At 45.1% G+C, this 21691-nt stretch overlaps 1 protein-coding gene across 2 annotated transcripts in view; it reads right to left on the bottom strand.

Annotated features, from left to right (window-relative positions):
* DTX2 (deltex E3 ubiquitin ligase 2) overlaps positions 1–9417 on the bottom strand; it is a 28456-nt gene extending 19039 nt beyond the window's left edge. For both annotated transcript variants that reach the window (XM_055001859.1, XM_055001861.1), the window contains exons 1-3: positions 9334–9417; positions 4344–4715; positions 434–1031 (exon numbers count right to left, since the gene is read on the bottom strand). In XM_055001859.1, coding sequence (XP_054857834.1) covers positions 434–1031; positions 4344–4632 — 887 coding nt within the window. In that variant the 5' untranslated portion in view covers positions 4633–4715; positions 9334–9417. The remainder of the gene's footprint in view (positions 1–433; positions 1032–4343; positions 4716–9333) is intronic.
* Between the last annotated feature and the right edge of the window lie 12274 nt (positions 9418–21691).

Raw genomic sequence — 21691 nt, 5'->3', positions numbered from 1 at the left:
AGTTACATTACATTACCTTAGAGTTATGCATAACCTCACTCCTTTGTATTTTGTGGCTGGCCCCACCTCCCTCCATGGCAGCCATTTTGTAGCTGCACCCCCCCAACTCAATTCCAAAGGAGCCCACAGGCTCCACAAGGTTGGGCACCCCGATCTAGTCTCCTTTTAAAGCATATGATCCTCCAGTACTATCATAACCTTATTAAAGGACTTCTGTCTGTCCAGAACCCCACTGCCAAATGGCTTCATTAGATGACCACCCCCGGCAGCATTTATAAATTTTTAAACTCGATCGTGTGCTCCCTTAGTCATTTTATGATTACCAGGTTAGTGCATGCGGAATGCCTGAAACTCTCATCCTTGCCAAGTATTATCATCATCAGAGGCCGACTGTCACAATTTGTATAGGTCAAGTATTTGCAAAATGTCCTACCTAACTCCTTTGGATGCGACGGCGTTCCCTGGGCTTGGCCCACCGACAGCAGCTGACTGCAGCGTTGCCCCTGTGCTGTGTGCATTCAGCCTTGGCATAGACCTTGCTCCAGACATGGCTGGTTTGTTATAAGGCAGGAAGCCTGGGAGAGAAGGACCAAACCCAGCAGTCCTGCCGGCCCCTTGTATTCCGGCTGAAGACCCCGGGAGGTTCCCCATGGAGTGCCGATATCGTGTGGTAATGGGTCCAGACCTGCTATTCAACAGGCACTGCTGGCATGAACAGGTGGGCCCCGTGTGAGCAGGCCCTATGATCGTGGCTACTGGGTACGGTGAGTCTACGCGCCTCCGGATCCCACGCTGATAGCCGGTGGTCTTGTTCGTCTGGGTCAGTGTCACAAGATTAACGGCGTAGTTATAACCCAAGGACCCGAGATCCACCTGGGGGCAACCGATTGTGAAGGCTTGCTCCAAATAGACACAGACGTTCATCTCGTAGGGGAACCAGCCTCCTTCGTCGTTCTGCCATTCCCAGACAACACCCTGCCCGGCCGCCGAGTCCAGCTGGAAGATGTGCCGACGTACAGCCCGCATGGTGCCTGAGCAGATGGAAGAGGGGGATACGGCGCATCAGAAAAACCAGGGTGTCCAGCAAGACGCTAAAGCGCACAGTAAGTACGGCCTGGAGCAATTTGAAAGCATAATCCAAACCAGACATTGCACGACCAATTCAAATTGGGGCGGAGGGAGGGGACGATAGAACAAAAATAGACAGGGCTGTTTTTGTCTGTAAGACACTCTGAACACACAGACTTGGGGGCTTTGGCTCAGTCACCCTCTGTCAGCATAACCTTTCTCAGGACTGCCATTAGGACAAAGTGGAAAAGGGAAAACCAAGGGAAAACCTAGAGGCCCTGAGAGACGTCCAGTACCGTCCCCTCCAGGTTGAAAATGTTGGCCATTCCAGATGACAGCCGTACAGATACCAGAAGACCCAACAGCAGCCACCAGCAGCCCAAAGCCTCTGCCTGCTGCAGGGATGTTTTGAAGGCCAGGAAGAGAAGCTTCCTGTTATTCTCTGTGGCTTCCTATGAAGAGCGCAGCTTGTCTGCCTTGCAGCCAAGAGACAGAACGTAAAAGGCCGTTTTTTTCACACTGTGGTTAGGTTTTTCAGTGTTAAAAAGGGAATACACCTGGTTTCTGCTCTCTCAGCAGAGAAGGGCAGCCGGCACAAATAGTTCTTATTTCATAGAAATTTCAAGGAGTTTTATGATTCTTTATTGCCAGTGCCGAATGTGTTTCAGTGGCACAAGTTGTGCAAATCTTTAGAGGTTCTTTGTGCACTCTTACTCTTGAGTAAGGTGCTCTGGATGTACAGTTGCAAAGGAAGGAGACGTGATGGGGATGCCTAATAATTTTTTTATTCTGGATGAGCAGGCAGGTAATATTAAGAATCAGACGTTCTCCCACTACAAGTTTCTTCCCACCCAAACAGCTATCTTTTATCAACTGGCGTACGTACAACTTTGTCTGCTAGTGGGAATACAACTGTCCGAAATACAAATCTCACTGCTGCTAATTCACTAGGAAGTTTACTCAGCGAAACCTCAGCCACCTTCCATTTGAAATATGAGGATAGCAACAGTGGTCTCCCTTACCTGGCTGTGGCAAGGGTGCCAAGACAAAGTAAAGTGCTTCGAAAGCTCAGAAGCACCCAATAAAAGCTACGGAAAATTACGGTGTCACTGCCTCTTGGACGTACTACTGCTGTTTGCTGGACTGCGTTTCAGGCCCCTGCTTCTATGCTAACATTCAGTTTGTGCATAATAGTTTCTATCAGCAATGAGGTCCTCAAAGTCTGTTTTTTAAAAGGGACAGCTGAACCAGTTGCTTTCAGAAACGTGGAGACAAGTCACAAAGTAGCACGGCAACAGGCCACGGCAGCTCTCTCCTTATGAGCTTTCAAGGCGTCTAGTCTTTATTTTGTAATTCAGTGCTGCTGCTATAAGTCACAGTACTGGCTAATTAGTTTCTGCAGTTTAACTACCCTTGTTACTCCAGCTTTTAATTTTTTTTTCCTTTGATGGGGTTTACATTTTACTCTGGGGCTTTTAATTGATTTTTGGCTGCTGCCTTGGAGATCTGAACCCAAAATAAATAAAAGCACGCATTTATAAATGCCCAGAGAAAAATCTAGGTCTATGCAATGCAGACCGTGGCAAGTACCTAAATCTGGCAAGTACCTAAACAGACTCAAGCAATGGATGTGATGGGAAGGGTGTTGGACGAGGAAGGAGGAGACCTGAGTTCACGTTACCTAGACCAGCCTTAAAACCTACGTGGCTGGCCTGCCCGTGTAGCTTTGGTTCAGGAGTGTAAGTTTCCACAGGCCCAGTTTGGCCTGGTCCCTGAGAAAAGAATGACCAGGCCTCTTAATTAGCTGCACCTGCAGCCTGTTGTGCTCAAGGAAAGCTGTCCTTGGGCCATAGCGAGTATCAGCCTCCAGCCACCCTCCCCGGTTTCTCTTGCTAGCAGTGCAGGTATCTAAGTGTGCCCTGATTGGCTGACCGCTCTTGAAAAGATGGATGCTCACAGCAGCGTGGATCCTCGCTATTCAGACCATTCTGCCACCATGTCAGAGAGGTGCTTTGCTCCATGCCAGATACTGAGGTGACCAGAACTGTCTGCCATCATTTGGGACTTTCCTTTCTAAGTTGTGAGTATGAGCAACCCATCTGGAAGCTACTTCAGAGATGCAAGTTAACAAGCATTTTAAAATCTAGTCAGTTAGTTGTAGTTGGCATAGGCAAGCTGTTATCATTTTCATTGCCTTTTGCTCTGTGCTTTAATAGAGTGGTCCCTGCCCTGCATACACACTTCCTAATCTGAACTAATTAATAAACAAAATATATTTTACTTCCAATGTCAAGAGTTCCTGCCTGAATGTGTGCCTGTGCTCCCAGAAATGAACTCAGAGGCTGAAAAGTCTCCAAAAAAAGGGCCAGGCCCCCATAAGGCTACTCGAGTTTCAAGAAGCTGCTAGTTCAGAGCTTGGGAACTGTAGTAGGGGCTCTCAAGGTCTAGACAAACGTCCTCTCAGTTGTACTGTTTTTGAGCTACTCGCACTCTCTCAGTCTAACTTACCTCAGAGGGTTCTTGTGAAGATAAACAGAAGGGGGAGCTATATATGTACCCCTGCCCTGAGCTCCCTGAAGAAAGGGCAAGATAAAAATGTGATAGTGAAGGGAACGCTATGAGAAACAAAATTGTTAGGGCCTCTTAGACGGAGAAAAGGTAGACTCCAATGCACTGGGCTTAGGTGGAAACCAACAGCAAAGAACAGTTTTCATTCCGCGTGCCTTAGGATGCTCCCAAATGCTTCACCGCCATTCTCCCAGCAATTCCTACAATTGCTCTGACGGTCTGGGTGATCTCGTCATCGCTTCACACTAACAACAGACTTGAAGGTCAAGTGCTTATAATGTGGCCACCCACAGGCCTGGCTGGCGTTCCCGAATGACTTCAGGCCCTCCAGATAGGCAGAAAAATATTATTTGCAAATTATAAAAAAGGCCCCCCCACAAACAAATGGACAGAACTTTTGTGCGTGACTTGCTAAAGCCTCAGCAAACTTGAATGGCACGGAGGGGACAATCTCCCTTTTGTGATTCCCCACCCCTCCTTTGATTTTGATATTAGAAGTGCATAAAAGGACAAACCAGGGAGAGACGGGGTGGCTTGCCCACCTACCAAGCCTCTGCTTCAGGTGAGATTTGCACCAGGGAGTTGCAAGGATGCAGGTTCATGTTCTTAGCCAACATGCCAGAGGTCCATAAAAGAACGCTTGACCTCTGAAGGGGATCTCTCTGCCATTCAGCTGCACCACCCAACCCAGCACAGCTGTTCCTTACCTGTATCCTGCCGGAATTGTGTGAGGCTCTGAATATCGATAATGTATGGGGCCAAGGAGGCGTCCGCCTGTCCCAAGGAGATGCTGCCATTGACAGGCCAGGTCCCTGACAGCCGCCGACCCTTCATCAGGAGGGTCTGGAAAGACTGCTCAATGAAGCTGCAGACGCCACTCCCGTACGGCCTCCATCGGCCAAGCTCATCCTGCCATTCCCATACTGCGACTCCTGGATCCGGCAGAGCGGTGGGAGGGCCAGACGGCCCAGACGAGTTACCTGGACCGGCAGCCATTTGGACAGGTTGCGGGAGGGGAGAGGGGAGCTTTGGAACAGCAGTTATTCCAAGTTCATCCTTTCATCTTCAGCAAGTCAGACCTTGAGTGGAAAAGGAGAGGGGGGGAGACAGTCACGAGACATCACTGGGCCAGGAGGTTGTAGGCTTTTCTTAACTTCTGCTAAAAACCAAGGGCCAGTTGTATTCCAGCTGTACAAAATCCAGACGGAGTACCATCCCTTCTCCAGACAGCTTGCAACTTAAGTTAGATAAGAAGGGAAGTGGATTGATGATAAACAAAGCGGATGGGAGCCTCCAGGAACAATGGGACAGCCCGAGAAGTTTTTTAAAAGGGCTTTCCTGCCACGATGTAATACTTTGACCTGGTACTTTTCAGTGTTCATGAAGCAATATATATATTTTCTTGGCCTCCTTACAACCACTCTGCATTAGGCTTGTATTATCACCCCCATAATGATAATGATAATAAAAAAAATTTGATTTATATATTGCCCTTCAGAACAATTTAACACCTACTCAGAGCAGTTTACAAAGTACGTAGTTATTATCCCCACAACAATCACCCTGTGAGGTAGGCGGGGCTGAGGGAGCTGTGACTGACCCAAGCTGGCTTCAAGCAGAGGAGTGGGGAATCAAACCTGGGTCTCCAGATTAGAGTCCTGCTGCTCTTAACCACTATTCCCAACTGGCTCATCTACTGTAGATGTTAGGCAGAGAAAGCAGTTTGCCTTAGGTGACCCAGTGAATTTGTGGCAAAGACCACATTTGAACCAGGAACCTCCTGAGTTGCAGCTCATTCTTAGCCACTGTCCTGCCCCAGCTGACAGGCACCAAGCTCTCACTCTCACAGAAGCCTGAGCTTCTGCATCTTGAAAGAAGCCTCCAGGTGACAGTGGAAGCTGGTGGCTACAACAGCTGCTACAGTCACTTATTAATGCCCTTTCCAGTCCAGTTTCAGTGCTGCCCTTTTGCCTTCCCTCCAACACTACAGAATGCCACAGTAAGAGGAAAGGAGCCAAGATAACCAGGAAAAAAATCAGGGCAGGAAGCTTGTTCTGAGACATCACTCTCTGTTAAGAGGCATGGAGGCTCTGTAAAATGAGCTGCAGGCCACTGTGGCATCAACCTCTCCCTGCACCCTAAGAAAAGAGAGGCTAATGAGGATCTGGGGGTCACAACTGGTCCCTCCTTACTTGGACAGGGGTTAGGTGCTTTCTCAAGGCATGACAGAAAACTCTGTCCACAGGCTGATTGGCAGGATCAGGTTTGGTCCAAGTATCACTTTCATTTCATAGCAGTTTTGCTTTCTGCCTTCCCTCAGAGGCCTGCTGACCTGGTTTCGCAGTGCCATAGGCAAAGGCACTGAAAGGCACCTACATTTCCAATGGAGAGAAGTGACCCGCAAGGGAGAACCTGTATGGTGTAGTGGCTAGAATGACAGACTAGGATCTGGGCAACCCAGGTTCCATTCCACACTCAGCCATGGAAGCTCGCTGGTGACCCGGTCGGTCACACACACTCACCCTAACTTATTTCACAGGGTTGCTGTGAGGATAAAATGCTATTACTTTAACACCCCCACCAACCAACCAAATAAAGTATCAGTAATAACCACCACTGAAAAGTTATTTAATAATAACAACAACATTCGATGTATATACCACCCTTCAGGACAACTTGATGTCCACTCAGAGTGGTTTACGAAGTATGTTATTATTATCCCCACTACAAACACCCTGTGAGGTGGGTGGGGCTGAGAGAGCTCCGAGAGAGCTGTGACTGACCCAAGGTCACCCAGCTGGCTTCAGGTGAAGGAGTGGGAAATCAAACCCAGTTCTCCAGATTAGAGTCCCGCGCTCTTACCCACTACACCAAACTGGCTTAAAACGTTTATATGCCACCTTCCCACCCAAACAGGGTCCCCCAGGCAGTTAACATCAAGAAATTTAAAAACATTACAATTGTAATAATGTTTCAGTTTACAATTAGAGATGTAAAATTCCCAGACATGTTGATGCTATGAGGGAAATTGTTTTTCCAGGAAAAACAAATTTTTGGTGAAATTGAAACATGTAATATTTGCCTTTCTATCAAACCTAAACTTATTTTGCCTCTTCAACAGCATAAAGTGAATTATTTATAACTTAGGTAGCATGTAGAATTGTAACTGGCATTGTTACAGAATTTTAAAAGAACAAAATGCCATGGCTTTCTACAAGCAAAATGGAAAATGCACGTGGTAATGTTTTGCATCCAAACTGTTGCACCTCATGTCACCTTAGCATATGCATCTTAATCTTTGTCATCTGGGAGGCTGGGGAAAAAATAAAAACTGAAACAACAAAACAAAACTGTGTAGCAAGGGGGGGATGTATTATTTGGATGGAAAGCATCTCATACAGTCACAGCATTGTAACACACTCAATCACTCCTTTTAAGCAAAACAAAGATTTTTAAAAAAATCAATAAGAGATCATCGTAACATAATGATGTAAGCTCCGTTGGGTTTTGTATGGCGGGGGAGGGAACAGAGGTATGAATGAATGAACTGAATAAATAACTACAGCCTTTTCCTGGATTTTTATTCCAGACTTCAACTACTTAAACATTAACTTTCCCAGACTGTTTTACGCTGTCAGCATGGAACATAGCATTCCGTACCTCCATACCTATTTGGATAAGAAGTTAAACTTCTTAATATAGAAAACATTGAGATTATCAGAAAGATTATAAAATTAAATGTTGCAAAAATTATTCACTCAGCAATGAACGTATCCTCAAAAATGTGTCATACATGTTTGCAGTTTACATTTGAATTATCATCTTATGCTGTTGGTTGTCTTGCATAACTTTTTTTATGCTATATGTTTTCAGTGAGTAGAGCTTTATCTTAAGAAGCATTTCATTAATGCCAAGAGAAAAAAACGAAGGTATTTTTTTTTGCAGTGCTCTCCAATTTTTTTTAATTGGAAAGACTGGGGGGGGGCGTTCTTTGAAAAGCACTAAAGAAAACCCATTTTCCCTTCAGTGCTTCACATATTTATTCACAATAAATACCACCAAAGAATATAGATCATGACTTAATATTTACTGAGAACTTTTCCTAATTGCACAAGGGATTATCACCTTGGTAATCCACACGATCCTGAGCCAAGTGACATTTCAGAGATTAACCGATTTATCACAGCCGAAGCTTTCGTGGGCTACTGCCCACAGATCAGTCTCATGAAAGATTATCCTCTGCTTTCCAATCCTTTCCCTTATAATCCTGTCCACAAAAGCTTCTGGTCTACAGAAATCTTATCAACCCATCCACACATTGCTACCTATGGTAGTCACAAGTAGTGAAGAAGAAAAGACACAGAGATTTAGATACATTCATGGAGCATAGGTCCATCAATGGCCAATATTCATGATGCCTTCAATGGAATCTTCATGTTCAGAGATGAAACACAGGCTGCAGGGGAGATACGACAAAAGGACACCTCCCATAATGTGAACATTCCCCACAGTTCCAACTAGGGTTACCAACTTCCAGGTGGGGTCTGGAAATCTCTCAGAATTACAACTGATCTTCAGACTACAGAGATCAGTGATCCTAGAGAAAATGGCCCCTTTGAAAGGTGAACACTCTAGCATTATATCTCTGCAGTCCCTTCTTTCCAGAAACCCCATGCTCTCCAGGCTCCACCCACAAATCTCCAGGTATTTCACAACCTGGATGTGGTAAGCCTAGGAGTCCCCACCGAGTGTGTGTGCATGTGAGTACATGCATGCACACATACTCTCACTCTCTCTCTCACACACACAGACACACACCAGGTTCCTACTCACCACCCCCAAATTTTAACTAGGAGCAGAGGAGAATTCCCAATTCTAAAATGTCTATATGAGAAATACCTATTATACAATTAAGTAGGTAGGTAGAAAGAAAAGCTAGCCAAGCCACCAACCGATCACAAGGAAGTCTGACCACAACATCCTTGACCTCCTCAATGCACACTTTCCTACAGAAGATTTTAGTTCCTTCAACAAGAGGGCACTTTTTGCAAATCACCAACCTACAAAACAACTTCTCTAGAGAGGAACTCACATCACCAAACATCCCCCCCCCCGTTTCCCCTACTCAAGTCTCACTACCCCTCAGCCCCTTAAGAGTTTTCTCTAAGGCAAAAGGCAGAAGATTCAGAATCAGGGTCAAATCCCTGCGTACCCACAAAGCTCATTGCGGGGAGGCTGATCTCAGATCAGTCTCTCTCTCTCTCTAATTCTAGCCTACCATGCAGAACGTCATAAGGGATAAAAGGAGCCTATGAGATCCCTGTGCTTTGTAGCAAAGGCTGGGAACAGAAAACGGAAACTGTCAAAAGTTAACATTAGAATTTAGCAAACCTGTCAACTGACCCATCAGTTTTCCTAGGGAAAGCTAGGATCTGAGGGTTGCCAACTCCGGGAGATTTGGAGGCAGTGGCTCGGGAAAGACCTCAGTGGGGTATAATGCCACAGGGTCCACCCTCCAAAGTAGCCATTTTCCCCCAGTGATCTCTATGGCCAGGAGATCAGTTGTAATTCCAGATCTCCAGGTCCTACCTGGAGGTTGGAATCCCTCCCCAGAGATGGAAGTTACTCCCCCCCCCCCCCCCAAGTCTCATTTGAGAACGCAGAGGAGGCTAAGCCCTCCCCAACCCAGCCACTTACTCGCGATCGCCGTCTCTCCATGGAAGTTTCCTCTTCCCCTTCCTCCTACCAGAGCCGCCTCACTCAGGCGACGGAAACACCACGGCAACAAGCGCGCATGCGCTAATACGTTTCTCTACGCTCTCTTTCTTCCAGGGCCCAGCCCCTCACCGCCGTGAAGCATCATGGGGGTTGTAGTTTTTTAAGAAACAGAGGCGAGTGCTAGAGGGAAGCGCTCCGCTCACCAGAAGCAGTGCCCAAAGCGCATGCTTATCATGGCGCCCGGCTTCTCGTGCCATGGAGCACGATGGGGAATGTAGTCTTTTTTTAGTAGGGAGTTTACCTGCTTCTGATCCAGTAGCACCTTAAGGACCAGCTGGATTTCCAGGGTATTCAGGTTTCTTTACTTGAAATATGTGTTTGTTGTGTATGTATTTGGAAATTTTATGCTGCTTTTCCAGAGTCTTGCTTGCTAAATTCCAGGCGGGAGATCTCCTGGCATTAGAAGTGATCTCCAAGCAACAGAAATGGAAATGGCAGTTTTGTGGGACAGTCTATGGAACCGTATCCCCAGTGTCGGATATCCCTTCCCTCAAAAATTCCTCCTTCCTCAGGTTCCGCCCCCTACACATAGAATCACATGAGGGACCCCCAAGAGTTATTTACAGTGCAGTCCTAAGCAGAGTTACTCCAGTCTAGCCCGTTGATTTCAATGGGCTTAGACTGGAGTAGCTCTGTTTAGGATTGCACTGTTAGTCCCCCCTGCACAATGCAGGACATTCACAGCTACCCTCCCCACTCCCCCAAGTGACTCCTGCTCAATGCCCAGAGGAAAGCAACAAACCTCTAGGATTCCTGGAGATGTAGAGATGCAGAATATATATTCTAAGTTGATTATTTATTTGAATATTTTTATCCCCACTTTCCTCCTGCAAAGCAAGACTCAAAAGCGGCTTACAAAAACCAATAAATTAAACAACAATCTAAAAAGTCATAGTACAATCATACAAAAGAAGCAGCAGTCAGAGATTGGGCCTAAGCAGCCGAAAGAACCTGATGGAACAGTCTCCCCCCATGTGGCAGCTCCTTTTCAGGCCTGAGCAGCCAAAGGCAGGGCTGAACAGCTGGAATAACAGCCCCTGGCAAGCACGCAAACCAATAATGTATAATTTAATATGCATATAATAAATACAGTTACATATAACATATTAGCAATAATGCCAATTATTAATGGTTATTATATATTGTTTAATAAATATTTTTAGTAGAAAAGAGCAAGAGTCCAGTAGCACCTATAAGACTAACAAAATTTGTGGCAGAGTATGAGCTTTTGTGAGTCTCAGCTATCTGAAGAAATGAGCTGTGACTTACGAAAGCTCCTACCCTACCCCAAATTTTGTTAGTCTTATAGGTGCTACTGGATTCTTGCTCTTTTCTGCTGCTACAAACAGACTAACATGGCTACCCATGTGATCTAATATTTTATTAATGTAGTACCATTACAGTTTTCTGTTTTCCTGTAAGCTGCTTCAGAGAGGCAAGATACAATTTCAAATGAATACAGCAAAATGATGTATGAATTATTAATCAGTAATTACTGCACTTTAAAAACATAGTAGTGATATATAATAACAGCTGGGTCAGAAGTATATTATACGTTCAATATTGTTATAAGGAAAGGGATTAAGAAATGCCAGTGCTACTTTTTGAAAAGAAAATAATAAACTTCTTATTACGGTTAGTTTTAGGTGGGTAGCTGTGTTGGTCTGTATTACAGGAGCAAGATTTGGATCCCAAATCTTATTATTATGGGTATTATGTCCAGATTGCCTGTAATAACTCGGCACTGCACACGACATTACCTAAGATTTCAGTGGAAAAGAGCAAGAGTCCGGTAGCACCCATAAGACTAACAAATTTAGTGGTATCAACTTTGGTGAGCCACAACTCACTTCTTCAGATCTGAAGAAGTGAGCTGTGGCTTACCAAAGTGGATTCCCTACCAATAATTTTGTTTGTCTTATGGGTGCTACTGGGCTCTTGCTCTTTTTCACTGCTACAGACAGACTAACACGGCTACCCATCTTGACCAAAGGTTTCAGTTTGCCCTCAGAATCAATGCTGCTGCCCGTTTTTTAGTAGTCCATATGAAGTAATGAGCTGTGAGTTCAATTGATTCACTTCTGAGTGGCTGCAACAGCAATCTGAGTTCAGGAAACAGGGGGGTTTTTTTAGCCTCCTTTTACCCATCTATACTTTCAGATGCCCCAATTATTAACTATCATTTCAACAATGTTATTGTTTGAAGGAAAGGATGTATATTTACAGCCCATGTGCTGTTTTCAGAACACGGTATATTTATTCTATCCTCTAATGCAGCCCTAAAAGTCAAGTTCTAATTCCGAAAATCTACAGTCAGTTTAATATTTGAGGGAAGAAACAAGATTTTCATATTTGAGGGAAGCATCCTTGGCTTGCAATCCTAAGAACACTTTCCTGGGAGTAAACCCCAAAGAATAAAATGGGATTTACATTTGAACAGCCTGCTTAGAATTGCTGTCTCTGATGCTGTCTGGGAGGCTGAGTACATGGCTTGGTCAGGACTGGGGAAGAATTAGGGTTGCCAGGTCCAGGTTGGGGAATTCCTGGAGATTTGGGGGGAGGAGCCTGGAGAGGGTGGGGTTTGGGGAGCAAACGGGGCCCAGCAGGGTATATTGCCATTAAATTCACCTTCCAAAGCAGCCATTTCTTCTGGGGAACTGATGTCTGTGGCCTGGAGATCAGTTGTAATTCCAGGAGATCTCTAGCCACCACCTGGAGGCTGGCAACCCTAGGGAGAACTCAGAAGATGGTAACTGATGTCCATGATGTGTTTCTGGAAGAGCATGCTTCCATGTTAATCTCTTTCTTTAGAAGTGACAAAATTTGTTTACTGCTACAGGACTTTCTATAAATATTAATTCAGAGCATACCCAAATTTAGTTCAGTCAGAATATGGCCCGTTAGGGTTCTCTTGTTTGGAGTTTCAGCTCCTTATATGTTTCTGTAAATGTGACATTTTTGTGTGTGTGCTGGCTTTTAGACCAATGAAAACAATTGCTAGGATCGTACAGTGCAATCCTTAGCAGAGTTACTCCAGTCTAAGCTCATTGATTTCAACGAGCTTAGACTGGAGTAACCCCGCTTAGGATTGCATTGCTAATGGGTTAACATCTTTGCATGGCAAAAGCTTAAACATCGTCATTTGAAAATCCCTACTTATCTCAATAGTATTTCTACTTTCCTGGGAAAATTTAACTTCGTTACACCAGAAATCAGTTCCCAGCTAAGAATCCTCTTCCTGCCGTGCAGGTTTGTATATTTGCATTCTCATAATATTTTTAATTGAATGTTAGCTTCCATGAGATGTTTGGGATCTGATTTTATTGTGAGCACCAAAATAAACTGATAACTATGAAAGTCCAGCTTTTTCTAGAACCCACAGCTTGGGTTCAACGGAGAATCCTAAAAGCATACCTTGCAGCAGAAAAACCAGCACAGGACTCTGGATGCATGGCTGGGGTCTCTGGACAGCAACAATTCTCCTGGTTGTCATGGAGGCAAGGCATCCCTGCTGCCATGGTAACAGTAGCATCCCTGAAAGATGCCACAGAAAGGATGATGCTTGGAGCGAGTGTGGTCCAGCAGGTTTCCCTGGTCCAACTAATTCCATTTATTTCTTGCTAACCTTCCTATTTAACAACTGTGTGATAGGAAGAATTTAAATCAGTGCAGGTATCCCCAGCCCATTACTACACCTTCATGCTAGAAAAAAAGCTTTACTTGCCTTCTGCTGAGTTTTTATGGGCTCAGCAGAACTCTGGAAGAAAAAAGACAGCACAGATCAGGGGTTTGGGGTTTTTTGTCCTCTGATTTCTTTTCCTAACCTCCAGACCACTTCAGCTGTCAGGGTGTGGCAGCCCACCTCTGGCAACAGAATTTGGATTGAGACTTATTTTTTTAACTCTTTTAATCTACCTTTCTCCCTGGAGGAATACCAAGGAATGCAGCAAAATTGTTGATAAGTTATGGTCAAACAATAAGGAATCTTGCAGGCCTTAAAGACTGAACAGGTTTCTTGTGGCAAAAGCTTTTGCGGACTAGAGGCCACTGTAGAACTCTTGACATGCAATTATTAGACACAATTCGCAGACCCTCCAGTAATTTACAGATGGACATAGGGACATGATTGTAACATCCCGATTTTCACACCAAGAATCACCACCTGAGCTGCCTCCTCCAGCAAGCTATGCAGCACATTGCCCCTTAGTTTTCATGCACATGCGCTTACATGCATGCACACTAGAGACAGGATAAGGGGGATGAATAACAGTACTTCTGATGAACAGTGTTCTGAGGAAGAGTTCTTGAAGAGACGATGTAGCACCTCTGTTACATTTATTTGTTCATTTTCATTTATAATCTGCCTTTCTCACAGGGAATCAAGGCAGATTACAAGTACTATAGAACGATTTGTTCAGTCAGTAAGCCTGTTACAGAATAGGATAACATTTGAATGATAATATTTGACTCTAAAAGCAAAAATTCCTTGTAAAAAAAGCTATTCTGTCAATCAGCAAACAAATTATAAAATATAATCGCAACATTTGTGTCTTCTTAACAGCAAAGATTCCTAGTAGAACAACATAATACTAAGGAACTGGAAGAAAACACATTATCCTTGAAGAGCGTGTTCCAAGCGGAGCCATAATTTACATCACAGCTCAGATCTACTCTTCTACAAGAATGCTCACCTAAAGAATTGTGTTTTGCACATTTTGCAAAGTGTGCAAGCATACTGTCCTGAATTTGTTTGAGCAGTCACATGTCACCAGGAAATGATGTCATTTCCAGTGTGACATGGAAGCAACAGGTCTTCTGGGGGCAAATTCTCTAAAAAAAAATGGCCCAAACTGAGTGTTTGGGGTTGATTTTTAGAGAATTAGCCTCTGGCAAGACCAGGGATAGTGGCAGGGGGTGGTCATCGGCTAGTAGTGAAGGCTGAGAGCACAGGATCCCCTGCAGTTGCAGGGGATCTAGCAAGTCTGGCCAGGGTTCCCAGATCCCCTTAAAAATGGAAGGGGCATTTTCTCTCTATTTGGGGCCAATTCTCAAAGAATCAGCCCCACGGAGACCCCACCACTTCTGGTTTGAACGGAAAATGATGACATTGGAAACCCAGCAGAGCATGCACACCACTTCCCTACATGCTGTGACCAGCATTTCCACACACACCCTCCACCCCAACCAGGTGAGCAGGAGTGGAGGTGGCAGCTGGGGTGCAGACTCCCCCCACCCCCTGGCAAACCAGAGTCACTTCCCCACAACAGGCACCCCACCCTGTACAGGGTTTTATATGCTCTTCCTCTGATCTAAAGGTATTAATAAGGTAGCATGAATCCAGTCAGTCGGGTTAGGGAACATTATGGGCTTATAGCTGTCTTTTGTCATGTATGGCTGTAGTGTACCCTGTATTAATTCTGCGCCATTTTTCTACCTGTTCCCCTAATTACTTAACTGTTACAGTATTTGTAAATAAATTAGTTTTTCTGTTCACATTATCTGGGTTAGGGTTACCAGGTTGCCTGCCACGGAGGCGAGAAGGAGGGGGTGTGGGGCTGGACGGCTCCTTGGAGGGGACCCCTGGCTACCGCAAAACCCCACCTCTTTCAGCGACACTCCCCCCAGGGGTTAAATGTTGGCCCTTATTGCTCAAACAGAACCTGGCACAAGGTTTCCATCACTCTCCTTCCAGGTTCATCACCTTCCAACCTCCTCACCGTTGATTTTTATTGGGGTTGTGGGAATGATTCAGGGTTGGATGATGCCAAAGAGAAAACTCAGAAACCCATGAAACTGACTTGTATTGAGTCAGACCTTTGTCTCCACAGGTTCTCATGGAGAGGTCTTTCATATCACCTGCTACCTGTTCCTTTTAACTGGAGATGCTGGGGATTGAACCTGGGGCCTTCTGCACACCAAGCCGATGCTCTGCCACTCAGCCACAGCCCCACCCCTGTGCCTTTTAGCAGAAGTTAGGTTCTTCTCTGGCAAGGGTTGTGGGTTTCCATCAGAAGCCACCTGGCACTCTCCAAACCCCCTTGTCAACAGGTTGTCCTTGGGATGCTCTCCCTCCCTGCTGTCCTTCCTTGGCCAACATGGTTTCTGCTGCTCACGCCCTTCACGAAGCAGATTAGTGCAGGTGAACAAAGGCGATTTTGTTCTGCTCGGGAGTGACCAGGATAAGCAGCTGAAAAATCCTCTGATTTGGCAAACTTCTCGCAGCTATGCCGAGGTCAAGGAGCCAAGATACGACAAAGCGAGGGACAGCAACCGATGGCTGTAGAGCCTGATGCAGCTTAATACAGATCCACAGAAGGCTCTTCAAGAAGAAAATCAAATCTTTAAGTTAACGTACATGGGAGGAGTAGGTGGGATTTGGAAATAACGACTGTGATGAGGGAATTGCAGGCTAAGATATTTTATGGAGCTAAAGGGCTTCTTAGAGCTGCTTTACAGAAAGAGAAATGATAAGAGGTGATCTCAGGGTGAACCAAGAACAGATTTATGTGAGTGCACTAAAACAATTGTGCAGGGTTCTCTGGTGTACATTTATTAATTACTGTGAGACCTCGCATGTGTGCCGCTTCCTAATAAAGGACTCAGAACAATTAGTTCTTTGGCTGCAGAAATTTTATGGATTCAACATGTTAATCACCAATAATATTAAACTGCTTATTTTCAGTTATGCAAATGGGCTTTTGTTTATCTCTTGCTCTGAATTTTGGCATAGTATGCTCTTAAATTATAAAATGTTGCTGACCCTGGGCTAGATGGAATTTCGGTTGGATGCAGCGAGGACTGGGAGTCCAAAATGGCCCTGGAAATGGGCCCTGCCCCTTGTTGCCACCACACCCCCTCAGCTGATGGAAGTTGGCAACCCTGGCGTGGAGGATCTGGATCAGGCAGGGTTCCACAGCAGTGACTCACCAGGATTTCTCCCAGTAAAGTAAAGAGCCGATCCGATCCTGGATCCAGTAGGGCACTTCCTGTTATCTATGACACGTTGGAAATTCCGTGTCCAGAAATAATCTACCTCTGAAGAACTAAATGCTAGGATAGACAATGAAAGAAAGCTGATGCCTTTGTGTCACTCTTCTTGGCTTTCCCAGGTGGCCACTGTTGAAAACAAAATACTAGACTAGATGGATTTTTGGTCTGATCCAGCATGGCTGGTCTTGCCTTCTTACAGAGACTAACATCACAAAGTTCTTTTAAACACGTCTACCGACCGAGGACGCACTGCATTTAGCTGATGAAGTAGACTCTTACCTACGAGTGCTGATGCCACAATAATTTGTCTTAGTTTTTGCAAAACAAACTCCATCAGGTTTCTAGCCATGTCTTAGAAGAGAGAGTTTAATCCCATGATACGGAGCACCTGAATTTATATACAGGTTTCTAAATTCCCTGAGCAGCTGCAAATTCAGCAGCCAACCCCCCACTCCCCAGCTTCCTCTTTGCTAGCATTTTTGGGACCACTGGAAATACAAAGGCTGTCAGCCAAGGTACTGACAGCCAAATGATCATTACCGACTTCCTCTTCAATTTAGACATTTTTTCTTAAAGGGAGAAAAATGCATTTTTGAAGAAAAAAAATTACCTCCACTGTTCGGGAGTTTCTAAACTAGACTCCACTCTGCAGCAAAAGCCTTCTTGCAATAGAACGTTTCTGTCACCCCTTCTGGAAATCTGACCCATTCATCAGGGAACAATGTCTCTTTAAAGGTGTCCCTTTTGTTTTTTTTCCTCCATCTCTGCTAACAAGGATAATTTTTAATCCAAATCAAGATGCATACTTGTAAAGAAACTGCTTGCCGAACAACAGGATTTTAAGCCTCATTCCAGTGGCATATGTTCCCAAAAGGTTATAGTAATAACACACTGGAATCGTGTGATTGATGGATGAAGGATTTTCTCCCTCTGCATCTCTTTGTAATTTGCAAGAAAAGGAAAAAGAAAAAAAAGGTTTGATAACACCGGTCATGAGGATTACTCCCCAACGTAAAATATTCCTTTCCCCCCTGAAGCTGCTCTTTTGGAAAGAGGGGAGTTGTTTTTAAATCACCAAAGATTGCGTTTTGGAATTTAACTCTGACATCTTTGATAGAGTGCAAGACAGACTAGCCAAGAGGTATGTGATTTTTTAAAATATATAACCCCTTTTTCTTCTCTTGCTTCGATGTGATGTTTTCAAAGGTAGGAGAAACATCCACTTTGGAAAGATAGCAAAGGAATTCTTTCAAGGGTTTTTGGAAGAAGGGGAAAAAATTATAAGAACTGCAACTCCCGTGCAGAGTTAAAATACTGGCATTTTCTTGCATTCCTTCGCTCTATCCTTTCCCCAAATTTATTTTTTCAAAAAATAATAAATCTGAACAAACTAACTTGAAGTCTAAGGGAAGAACTTCAGCTACAAGCAAGACGAGCACTGGGGAGCAGCAAGACTGGGCAGCCCATTACCAATCCCTGACTGATGGGGCATGAATTCCCTATATCAATCCCTTACCAACAGGAAGTAGACTTGGAATAGTGCAGGCTCTGATACTTTCCTCTGGGCAGCCCTCTCAGCCAGAAATAGAAAATGGCTCTCTTGACTCCCCTACAACCTTGCTTGAAGCAGTCACCAATTATGCTCTGCTCCCTCCTCCCGGAGAGAAGGTGAATGCATGCATCGGTGGGTCTATATGTGCAGACACGCATGCATATGCCAATGGGGTTGAATGTACACGTGCAGTTCTGGGGGCCCCAAGTCGTTATTGCATCAACTTACACTGTGTAATCCGTTTTGAGGCTCAGTGAGAAAGGCGGACTGCTAATATGCTAAGTGTGCATACAAAAATAAATACATTTTGCTCAAGGTCCTCTGTAAACTTGGAGCTTTAAAAGCAGATGGTGATGGTGATGAATATCATTTATAGTCTGCCGTTCTCACTGAGTCTCAAGGCGGATTACATAGTGTGAGATGAGTACAGTCAATATCAAGAACATTTCAATTAACAATGCCATAGGGTAATTCAAGTTTACAAAGACATATCGTTGGCAGAAATCTGATACAGAGATGAAGAAATGTTGAAACAGAGCATAAGCAATTCTAGAACTGACATTAGACAACATAGAAGTACCGGTAGGGTCATAAAGCAACAGGTAGTACATAGGAGCACATACTTAAAGCAACAGATAGGATGTAAGGCAACATAGTGGTGAAGTCTATGGACTTGTTAGTGAAACGTCTCTTTGAGACCCCCTGCCTATAATACAGCCCTCCTATCTGAATAAAAAGCCCTTTTGCATAATTCAGTTTTGCATCGTTTGAGGAAAGCCAGGAGATTGGGGCTCTCCTGACCTCCTCAGGTATGCTGTTCGACTGGGTAGGGGCCACCACAGAGGAGGCACGCTTGTGGAGATAGCTGCTCATGATCACAGTTCTCTTTGTACATGATCAAAGGGCCCCCTGCCTTTGTATCTACACTGGAGGGCAGAGTATGACTTTCTCATACTTTTAGCCCCATCAATGCTGGCAAATCTAAGAAACAATCATTACAATATTGCAGGGACCTTGGGCTGCCTACCAGGAGGTTTGCCTGGAGAAGGCAGTGGGGCCTGATTCTCTTTTGCTTTACCTTATCCATTGCCTCTAAGTTTTTCTCCCTTTGGGAACTGGGAGACAGGCCCAAAGGTGGGTTTTCTACCAGGCAGGTGCCCAACCATGCCAACCCCAATGCCGTCCCTGCTCCAGTTGGCACTTAAAGCAGGCTCAACCCAGCTGTTCTATAGGGAAGTTTCAACTGAGATACCCAGACCATGTACGGCTCTATTGGACAAATGCATCAACTTCCCCTGGGCTCTGAAGCGTGCTGGCAATAACCAATTGTGCTGTTTTCACTCAGAACAAGGAGTGCTTATGAAGTGCAGCTAACACGTGATTTGTAACCAAATAACAATGTTTCATATAACAAGAACATTACAGGCACATATACTGGTATGTCTTCATCTAGAAACCTGTTAAATATTGTCATTATGTTACAAATCGGGTGTTAGCTGTGCTTTGCATGGACTTCTTGTTCTGATATTCAGTCCTTCCCTTTCGTGGCTTTAATTCTGGCATGGTATGACTCTGCCAACTTGCACCCAATTCCTGTCTGGCATTCATTACAGTCGGGGGCTGGGACGGGAGAAGGTACCTGTATTGTGCCCATCTAGTTCCCTGTGTGGCTCAGAAAGCAGCGTGGTATAGCCCGATTTTGTCATATCTCACCTGCCATGAAAACCCCTAAATGGGTTTGCCATGTGCCAATTGCAGCTTGACAGCACTCATGTACCTACTTCCCTTAAAGAGCCCAAAGAATGCCATTTTGATAGGGAAATGGAACAAGGAGGAAAGAGTTAACCCCCATCACCAATCCCCCTGTCCTTATCCGTATTGAATCCTTATCCCTGCATCTAGTTTTCAGTAACATGTTAGGAGCTCCAGTTTCACTTGAAGTTATTCCTTTCATGGGTCAACACCCGGAAAAAAAATGAGGTCGGATTTCCCATTTTGTGGATATTGTGCTGTTGTATTCATTTAACACCTGGATGTTCTTGTCTACATGAAAGAAATCCAGGAGTTGAATGATTCCACAACAGTGTTTCGTCGATCCAGTCTGAAGTCTGGTGAAGTTTGCAGAATAACAAAACTGTCTTGCAAAGCGTTTTGCTTCAACTAATGTTTTGGAATGTTATCAGCTCCCAATAATATTTTTTGGAAATGAAGGTAACCCTATTTTTTTAAAAATAAGGCAAAGTTGCGTGATCAGATTTCTAAACAGGAAGAAGATCAATCAGCCTTAAAACCAGGTTCCTACAGGGGTCACACCTTTCCCATCCCATTGCAGCAAGAATAAAAAGCAGCTTGGAGATTCTCTGTAGAGACGGAGGTGGAGCATGGGAGGACAGGTCCTACCTGAGCCAAGCAGCACACCTTCCCCGAGTCAGAACAGGGACACGCTGTTGGCCTGAAACCATCTCGTCTGCCATCATGCAGCCGTTCGCAGCAAATGGCTGAAGAGGGGAAGGCAGGCCTGGCCCCTCTGGACAAAAGGCGACATTATTCCCCAGAGCATCTCGCTGCGGGATGGATGAATGGAGTATTCAAACCCTCAATCTTATGGAGTAGATTATCTTTCATCCTCTGATATAACGATGGCATTTGTCCCCTGGCATGCAGAATGCTATCAAAGGAGAGTGGGAAAACATCGGAGCTTCTTCATGTTTGCAAATCCTCTCCAGATCAGAGGTTTTCAGACTGTGTTTCCCTGAGGAACATTTTCAGGGAACCTGCAGTTATGGTGGACCAATACCCCTTAAAGGCAGTTTCCTACAGATCTCCCCTTCACAATGTATAGCTGCAGAAAGGTGCTGAGTGGTAAGCTGCAGTACTGCAGGCCAAGCTCTGCTCCCGACCTGAGTTCGATCCCAGCAGAAGCCGGGTTCAGCTAGCCGGCTCAAGGTTGAATCAGCCTTCCATCCTTCCGAGGTCGGTAAACTGAGTACCCAGTTTCCTGGGGGTAAAGTGTAGATGACTGGGGAAGGCAATGGCAAACCACCCCATAACAAAAGTCTGCCAAGAAAACGTTGTGATGCGATGTCCCCCCATGGGTCAGTATGACTCGGTGCTTGCAGTCTACCTTTACCTTTTATCCTGTTCACATAGGGCCATCAAGTCTTTCCAGGATCCCATAAGACCACAAAGACTATCAAGCCAAGCCACACGGTTGCAAAGGTCATCAAATATTTCCAGTACCCCACAACGCCTTCAAGCCAGGCCAGTACCCCCAAGATTGCAAAGACTGTCAAGGCATGTTTCTCCCCCCCTCCACAAGATTGGTAAGGCCATCAAGCCTTGCTGGCAGAGACCCACAATATCTCTTGTGCGGCTGCTGTTCTGTGCTAAAGAGGAAAATGTCTGCAGTGCAAAGGATGGATAACATAACTGTGCAGAGTGTTGACTAGAACTGGAGAGACCTGGGTTGAAATCCCAGGTTTCAGATTTCAGCCATGAAAGTTCATTGAGTGACCTTGGGCCAGTTACTCTCTGCTAGCCTAACCTACTTCACAGGAGGGTAGTAGTAGTAGTAGAGAGTGCCCTCAAGTCATAGCTGACTTATGGCGACCCCTGGTGGGGTTTTCACAGCAAGAGACTAACAGAGGTGGTTTGCCATTGCCTGTCTCTGCAACGCTGGTCTTCGCTGGAGGTCTCCCATCCAATTACTAACCAAGGTTGACCCTGCTTAGCTTC

The sequence above is a fragment of the Eublepharis macularius genome, chromosome 17 (assembly GCF_028583425.1).
Source record: "Eublepharis macularius isolate TG4126 chromosome 17, MPM_Emac_v1.0, whole genome shotgun sequence".
NCBI lineage: Eukaryota > Metazoa > Chordata > Lepidosauria > Squamata > Eublepharidae > Eublepharis > Eublepharis macularius.
The sequence above is the reverse complement of the archived record's forward strand: the minus strand, read 5'-3'. Positions and strand labels throughout refer to the sequence as shown.